This window comes from Orycteropus afer, unplaced genomic scaffold (assembly GCF_000298275.1).
Source record: "Orycteropus afer afer isolate SDZICR_OR568_19922 unplaced genomic scaffold, OryAfe1.0 scaffold00334, whole genome shotgun sequence".
Taxonomy (NCBI): domain Eukaryota; kingdom Metazoa; phylum Chordata; class Mammalia; order Tubulidentata; family Orycteropodidae; genus Orycteropus; species Orycteropus afer.
The window spans coordinates 2,792,425-2,801,253 of NW_006921921.1; the positions used below are offsets into that span (position 1 = coordinate 2,792,425).

The following is an 8,829-nucleotide window of genomic DNA, read 5'->3' on the forward strand; positions in this document are numbered from 1 at the left end:
AGTTGCAACTCATAGCAACCCCATCTATGTAAGAGTAGAACTGTGCCCCATAAGGTTTCAATAGTTTTCAGAAGGAGGCAGCCTGGCCTTTCTTTCAAGGCACCTCTGGGTGGACTCAAACTTCCCACCCAAGCACTTCAAAAGAAACAGAGTAGTTACTAAAAGAACCAGAAACCAAAACCACTGTCATCGAGTCAATGACAGTCATCGAGTCAATTCCAACTGGACCGACAGCAACCCCTATTGGGTTTCCAAGGTAATAAATCTTTATGGAAATAGATTGCCCCATCTCGCTCCCCTCCCCCCTCCTCCACAGAGTGGCTGGTGGGTTTGAACACTAACCTTCTTGTTAGCAATCAAATGGCACTGCACCACCAGAGCGCCTTACTAAAAGAACAGGTGTCTGCAACGGAAGGAATTTTGGCCCAGGGACATGAAGTGAGAAGTGCTAGTGATGTTGCTTCTAGTCTCTGCTCTCCTGTTGCCATGACCACGGGCAACACAGCAAGGCTTCCTAGACCTCACTTTCCTCTTGTGGGAGATCTGTAAGAGTCCATCCAGAACTAAGATTTTATATATTTAAAAAAAACACTTCCCAGTGATTGCTTTTTTCCCACTCATCTGTAAAACATAAAGGCCAAAACTGAACTCATTAAGCTTGGAGGCCAGGGCTAAATTAACAAAAGTAAAAGTAGCTATGATTTGTAGGAGAAAAATCTAGATCTGCACATTCAATAAATCCACTCAATGTGGCTCTTTCAAGGGGAAGAAAAATGGCAGCACCTCAAGTAGGGATACTACACAGGTGAGGAGAATGGGGGAAGCTACTAAGATGATTGTGGCCCGTGGTCAGGAAAGCAGCCGGGCCCAGCTCTGCTGCATGTCAGTTAATACAAATCTAACCTTGCTGGAGCTAGGGAGAATTTTTTACCACCGAAGGGAGAAAACACTGCCGTGTGAAGTCACCGAGCTAAGCAAGTGAGAGTCTAGAGAAAAAGGCTAGGCACCTCTGAAGGCCTGTGCCCGACCACTGACACCCTTAAGCCCTATTTGGAAGTTCTCAGTTCACCACTGCAATCCCCTTTGGATATTTCCTAGTAACTTCCCTTAAAGTTCCACGTCCTGGCTTGGGATCCCCAAAGGCACCACTGTTATCACATCCAAAACCAGTTGAGTCAGTTCTGACTCATGACGACCGCATGTGTTTCGGAGCAGAACTGTGCTCCACAAGGTTTTCAGTCCCTGATTTTTCACAAGTAGATCAGCAGGCTTTTTTTCTGAGGTACCTCTGGGTGTATTCAAACCTCCAACCTTTGGCACAACAGCCAAGGACCACCCAGTGGTGCCAATATGACTCTACTATCTACAAGAAGTTCCAAAGAGTCATTTCAAGAGCAGTTGACTCTGAGTTCAGAGAAGTTAGATCATAAAATCAAAACATATGGGGACTCCTATGTTAGCATGTGTTGTCGTAACAGCCCACGGGCCTGTATTTATTCCTAGTGTGCAGATGGCATCAGTGGCAATGGGACATGCATTTGTGAGGATGACTTCCAAGGCTCTCAGTGTCAGTTCTGCTCCAATCCCAATAACTACGGACCTCAGTGTGACAAAAGTAAGTGGCCCTTCCAGCACTTCCCTTCCTCTCCTAAGCCATGATCCCTCTTACTCTGTGACAAGCTGATGGTACAGGCGTGGTGTCCTGTGAGATACCTTTGCTTGGTGTACACCAATATCATAGGGCATTTCTCTTCTTTTCTTTCTAATAATATCTTATTCTGGTTTTGGTGAAAGCTTACATAGCACATCAGGTTTCCTTTCAGTAATTTCTACACAAATGGTTCAGTGACACCAGTTACATTCTTCACAATGTGTCAACATGCTCATTATTTCAGTTCTGGTTGTTCCATTCCCAGTAATCTAGCCCCTGACCCCTCACCTTCTCATCTTTGTTTTCAAGTACTTGTTGACTGTTTGGTCTCATATAGATGATTTTTCAAAGGAGCACAGTATTCAAGGAAAATATCCTTTATTTTGGGAACCAATCTGTTGTTTAGCTAATATGTGACTCCAGGGGCCTATTTCAGTTCAAGGTTTAAAGTGTATCTTAGGGCAATGATCTTGGAGAGTGCCTATCTAGTCCAGTAAGTCTGGATTTTTTTAACCATTTGAGCTTCTGTTTCACATTTTTTCCCATTCTATCAGGATCCATCTAGCTCACAGGCCATTTCTTAAGCAGAGGTTCTCAAACTAGATGCACCAGATTGCTGGATTCCACTGCAGAATTTCTGAGTCAGGAGACCTGGGTGGGAGCCCATTTGCATTTCTCATATGTTCACAAGTGATGCTGATGTTGCTGGTTCAGAAACCATACTTGAGAACTAAAGAGATCTTGGGTTCTATATCAAGAAGCCAACTTACTCCCTACCTTTCAAGTACTCCTCTTCCAACAGTCCCTCCATTTACAAGATGCATGACCTTAGACAAGTGACTACACCTCTCTTACTTCTGTTTCCTCATGTGTAAAATGGGAATAACAATTGTAAGTACCTCATAGGGTTAGTACATGTTATAAATGGAAAGCACATGTCTAGCACATAGTATGAGTTACAACATTTCAGCTGTTATTATTGTTGTTGCTATTTGTGTCTCTATTGTTCTAAGTTCAATGACATAGATACCAAGAAACTCATAGAACATGTAGGAAGTTCCTCAACAACAGATGTTGGAGTTGGATAAATTCAGTTATGTAATCATAGCAAATCCATGATGTTCTTTAAAATGGCACCATGTGTCTATTTAAATATACATGCATATTTTAGATACTTATTTCTAAGTTAAGACTAGAACTTAAATTTTAAAGTAAAATGAATGGGGAAGGGCTTACTGTGTGTCTGACTCAATGGCATATAACAACAACAACAACAAACTAAAATCACTCTCCACTTACTGACTGTGTGACCTTGGAAAAAGTCTGGCATGGAGCCTTGGTTTCCCCATTTATAAAATGGAGAGGACATTAGTGCCCACTTCACAGATTGTTGACATAGTTTTGAAAAAAAAAAAAAAATCATTGCCTTCAAGTCAATTCTGACTCATAATGACCCCCACTGGGTTCCCAAGGCAATAAATTTTAATGGAAGTACATTGCCTGGTCTTCCTTCTGTGGAGTGGCTGGTGGGTTTGAACCATCAACCTTCTGGTTAGCAGCCAAATGCCTTAGGCACTACGCCATCAGAGCGCCTTTGACAGGTTAAACTAGATCATAATTCAGGATGTCTAACACACAGTTTACACCTAGCAAGCAATCTTTCAGCAAGGCCATTCTCAATATTACCACCAACCTCACACATTTGTTTTAAAACCCAGACCCTTTCCATCTGTTACTTTGATCTTCACACCTCTCAGGATAAAGGAAAACCAGAACAAAGCAGAGCGTGGGGATTTTAGTCTAGGCTGGGCAATCCTACTTCCGTAGTGATACTGCCTCGGAAACCCAAGGAGGGGTCGCTATGAGTTGGGACTGACTCAACAGCACATAACAACAACAACAACAACAACAGTCTTACTCCACAGTAAGCCCTTCCCCATTCATTTTACCTTATCATTTAAGGTCTAGTCTTAATGAGCTCAAGAGTCAGGGCCACTCTCAGGGCTTCTGAATTCTGTGCCAGTGTTCTTTTTGCTAAATGCAGCTTGTGGGAAAAAGTAATGGCGTATTCCATGGCCTGATATTGTTGGCATTTTTGTGAGGCCAGTGGGACAGAAAGCTGAGGCTGGGGGTCACAGTCAGTGGTGGACTTCTGGCTCTAACGTCCTCCCTCTCAGGTCTGTGGCTGCCCATCTTCTCATGTGATGGAGCCTTTTTTTCTTTCTGGGCTCTTGTTTCTTGCAAATTAAACCCTGACTTGCTTGTTATTGTTGTTGTTATGTGACATCGAGTCAGACCCAACTCATAGCGACCCCTCCTTGGGTTTCCGAGGCAGTATCACTACGGAAGTAGATTGCCCCATCTTCCTTCCGAGGAGTGGCTGGTGGATTTGAACAGCCAGCCTTCTGGTTAGCAGTCAAGTGCCTTAGGCACTACGCTACCAGAACTCCCCTGACATGCTTAGAAGCTCACAAAACATCTTTTCTGCTTCAAGCCAGCTGTGATTGTCCTCCAGTCCTCACTGGTGTTTCTCTTCTCTTCCCTGGTCATTGGCTCCAAGCATCCACGCCAACCCTTCTCCCTCAGTCCCCTCTGGGGCCAAACTTCAGATTCCTTCATTTCCTATTGTACTCCTTTGCCACCTTCTGGTGAGAATCTCTGTGCCCATCTTCACTCCCCTATACAGGAACCTGAGCCTCAAGGGCTGCCTCTCATTATAATTTTAAAATACCTTTAATGAAAAGCAAATTAAGCAGCTAGTTAAAATGACAACCAAAACCCAAACCCAACCAGTTGTGGTTGAGTCGATTCGAACTCATGGCAACCCCAAGTGTTATGGAGTAGAACTGTGCCCCGCAGGGTTTTCAAAGGTGTGACCTTTCAGAAACAGATTCACAGGCCTTTCTTCCAAGGCGCCTATGAGTGGACTTAAACTGTCAATCCTTCAGTTCATAGTCAAGCACTTACCCATTTGTGCTACCCAGGGACTCCAACATGATAACAGGGATGTGGCAATGCCAGTGTGAAATGCTCTATGGTACTTACATTTAGTTACTAATAGAAATGGACTTTGAAATCCTGTGTTCAAGTACTTGCTTTGGAATTTAGCAGCAAGCTGGACAAGTTGCTTCCCTATCTGGATCTGTTTTCTTATCTAGAAGTTGAGAATTACATAGTTCTTACTGCTTGGGGTTGACAATTATTAATGAGAATAAACCAAAAACCAAACCCACTGCCATTGAGTTGATTCCAACTCATAGCAACCCCCATTGCATTTCTAAGGCTGTAAATCTTTACAAAAGTAGATTGCCCTATCTTCCTTCCACAGAGTGACTAGAGGGTTTGGACTACCAACCTTCTGGTTAGCAGTCAAATGCCTTAGGCATCACACCACCAGAGCTCCTTATTAATGAGAATGGGACATGTTAAATGCCGGTCCAGTGCCCAGATATTGGCCATTAGTTGTCCTTGGTTGGCTGTGCTAGAGAATGGAGGACAAATACTGGAGATACACATCATGGGAGTGCTGACCTAGAGATCATTCTATTCATTCCAGAATGGCTTCATAAAAAGACCATAAAGTTTTGAGAATTGAGTTCCTTGACCTCTTTCACACCATCACATCCACCCTCACATCCCCACACACAAACATACACATCTGAAATAGCCCCAAGACATGGTCCCACCAAGTGCCCTCCCAGGCACACAGAGAAACATGAGTCCCTAAGAAATAGAAGCCAGAGCCTTCTCCGCAGGTTCTGCTCTGATAGGATAACGAAGGGCTGAGGGAGGTGGTCCCTGTCCCACATGATGTGTCTCAGTGTCTCAGTGTCTCAGTGTATCCCTCTTCCTTTCCTGCCAGAATGTCTGTGCCTTCATGGAACATGTGACAACAGGATAGACAGTGACGGAGCCTGCCTTGCCGGCACTTGCAGAGACAGCTCCGCTGGGAAGTTCTGCAACAGGCAGACCTCAGCCTGTGGGCCCTACATGCCGTTCTGTCACATCCACGCCACCTGTGAATACAGCAATGGGACAGCCAGGTAGGGCACCACCCTTAACAGCCCACAGCCAATATGCCACCGTATCTCAACTTGTTGTTAATGCAGCCCAGTTCTCTCCAGCTGCAGATGTGACTTTGTAGAAAAAAACCTAAGTGGGGTTCAAATTGCAGCATTCCTTATGTAGAAACTTACCAGCTGTGTCACCTTGGACAAGTTACTAAACCTCTCTGAGTCTCTCTTTCCTCAACAGTACAATATGGATGATGTTATCTATCTTCCAGGGCAATTATGGAAAGTAGATAAACTGAATACAAAAGCACCCAGTCCCTGAGATGCCATGTAATAGTCTGCAGTCATGGAAACTATTAGTATCATCACTTACATGAAGGAAATGAAGATTTGCTGACCGAACTTCCAATGACAAAAAACAGTTGTAGTTGAGTCCACTCCAACTTATGATGACCCATGTGCTTCAGAGTAGGACTGGGCTCCTCAGGGCTTTCAATAGTTGTAATCTTAGGGAATTAGCATTTTCCCACAGCACCCTTATGTGTATTTGAACCATCTATCTTTCTGATAATAGCTGAGCATAAACTGTTTGTGCCACTGAGGAACTCTTCCAAATGCAGCTCCCCTATTAAAGGCATCTTGCTGGGTATTGGGTCTAACATTGGACCACCATTTGTTTCCTTAATACTTCAAATATATGCAGTAGCTTTTGGAAGGAAAATATCAGATAAAATTTTCCTCTCCAGGAATATCTGTCTCAAAGGCAGTCCCAAAAAACAAATCCATTGCCACTGAGTCGATTCCAACTCACAGTGACTCTGTAGGATAGAGTAGAACTGCCCCCACAGAGTTTCCGAGACTGTTAATCTTTATGGAAACAGATTGCCTAATCTTTCTCCCACAGAGTGGCTGGTGGGCTCTAACAGCTGACCTTTCAGTTAGCAACCAAGGGCTTTAACTACTGAACCATCAGAAATCTTTTCAAAAGCAGTAACCACTCAAAATATCCTGGATAACGCACAGAATGTCTGGAATTTGTGGACCTTATTTTTAAAGCACTTGGTGCTTTAAAAAGCCTTGGTGTTTAAAGCAGTTGGCCATGAACTGAAAGGTCAGTGGTTCAAACCTACCAGCCCCTCTGAGGGAGAACGATGTGGCAGTCGGCTTTTGTAAACATTACAGTGTTGCAAACCCTATGGGGCAGTTCTGCTTGGTTTTATAGGGTCAGAATCAGAATCAACTTGCCAGCAGTGGGTATGGGTTTATTTTTGCACCACTTTTCTTCATTTGAATTGTACAGTCATTTGCTTACTTATTTATAGTCTGTTTCCCCCACTAGCCTGTAGATTGCATGCAGTCAGAGACTATGTCTTCTTTCCCTAAAATTGTACAATGGAATACATCTTTCAAAGCAATTAGGATCAATATCAATGCATAAGGCAAAAATCACATGTACTCAGAATTACCCTAAAAACTCTTAAATCACCCACAGTGGACTGCAAAAGTGGGTCTGTAGAAACTATATAGCCTTAGAGAAGTCAATGCTGGGAGATATCATCATTTGGTCACCAGGTATGGTATGCGGTTTCTACAGAAGTCTTGATAAGTGAAAAATAATTATAATTGTTGGTAAAGCATAGGACTGAATTGGCAGGAGTTATATGGGAGTATGATGGGTGCCCCAGCACCCATCACAGGTCACTCAATAAATATTTGTTGAACAAACAAATGAACGGCCCTACATTTAATGGTGATAGTATCACATTGGAACGTTCTGAAAGCAGTGTGTCGGAGAGTGTAATGTGTCAGGAAACCATGTCAGTTCATTAATGAGGCACCAAGAGTGTTCTGCTAGAAAAAAGAAAACTTCAGAGGACCAGCGAAGGGGCCGGGGACAGCCCTCACCGGATCCCCACCTCTGAACCAGAGGTAATATAGCATCAGGGAGGAGAGTTACAAAGAGGCAGGTAACCTCTGCCCACTCAGAGCTGAAAAGCTTGCATGTACTGAACCTTATGTTGAGCAGCTGCCCTGCTAAGAGCTCCACAGGCAACAGCTCACTCACTCTTCCCCTCAGCCTGATGAGCAAGGTGAAATTATTACTCATGCTCCAAATGAGAAAGCAAAGCCTCCCAGATGTTGAGGGACTCACACAGTCATAGCGCTGCTCAAGAAGCAGGATCTGGATTCACACCTAGATATCTGACCACAGACCCCAGAAGTGGGGTCTTCATAAACTGTCAAGCCACCTGACCATGAACCAGTCAGTTCACCCCTGTCTGCCTGGCCCTTTTAGGGGTGATTGATGCTTATATTTCTGTGGTTACTTGTGTGCCCTTTTCTTTGCAGCTGCATTTGCAAACCAGGATATGAAGGGGACGGAACCGTCTGCTCAGAAGTGGACCCTTGTGCAGGATTAATCCCTGGGGGCTGCAGCCGCAACGTGAGTGATGGTTCTCATTTCCAAACTGCTTAGCTTTTGAAGAGATCCTGAGGAAACCATTCCAAAAGGCTGCATCGGAACCCTTTTCACAGGCGTGAAGCACTTGTGTTTGAAGCTTGTGGAAAATTCACTTTCAAAATAGCTGCCGGGTGCCTTCCATGAGGCTCTTCTTCCTGATACCTGCAGGGGGCGCTCCAGACATGCAGGGCGCTTTGGACTCTTAAACACCCAGCCTGAAAATCAGATGTTGAGATCAATAGTAATAAACTGTTGGTTCAGCCTTTACAGCTTACGAGGGACTTGAATGTATGGGATCTCGTTTGCTCTTCCCACCAACCCAGTGAAGCAGATATCGTTCTCCCCATGTTACTGGTTATGAAACTGACATTCAGGAAGGCATAGTGACTTCCCCTACGTTCTGTTAGGGGAGATAGCCAGAACCCACCATCACCTTCACTAATACCTTTCAAATATCGTACCACCACCTCCCTGGCCCTCTTGTGGTTGGTTGGTGTTGCCATTGAGTCAATTCCAACTCATGGCAACCCAAGAGGAGAACTGCATTCCACAGGGTTTTCAAGGTGGTAACCTTTCAGAAACAAATCACCAGACCTCACTTCTGAGGTATCCTTGGGTGGATTTGAACTGCCAACCTTTCGGTTAGTTGTCCAGCTCTTAACCATTTGTGCCACCTTCATTCTTTACCTATCATTTGATCACCA

General features: G+C 44.2%; 1 protein-coding gene across 1 annotated transcript in view; it reads left to right on the plus strand.

Moving 5' to 3' along the window:
• The window catches only part of STAB2 (stabilin 2), a 228,909-nt gene that overhangs the window by 104,614 nt on the left and 115,466 nt on the right, over positions 1-8,829 (plus strand). The window contains exons 20-22 of the mRNA XM_007952402.1: positions 1,504-1,615; positions 5,514-5,694; positions 8,014-8,107. Coding sequence (XP_007950593.1) covers positions 1,504-1,615; positions 5,514-5,694; positions 8,014-8,107 — 387 coding nt within the window. The remainder of the gene's footprint in view (positions 1-1,503; positions 1,616-5,513; positions 5,695-8,013; positions 8,108-8,829) is intronic.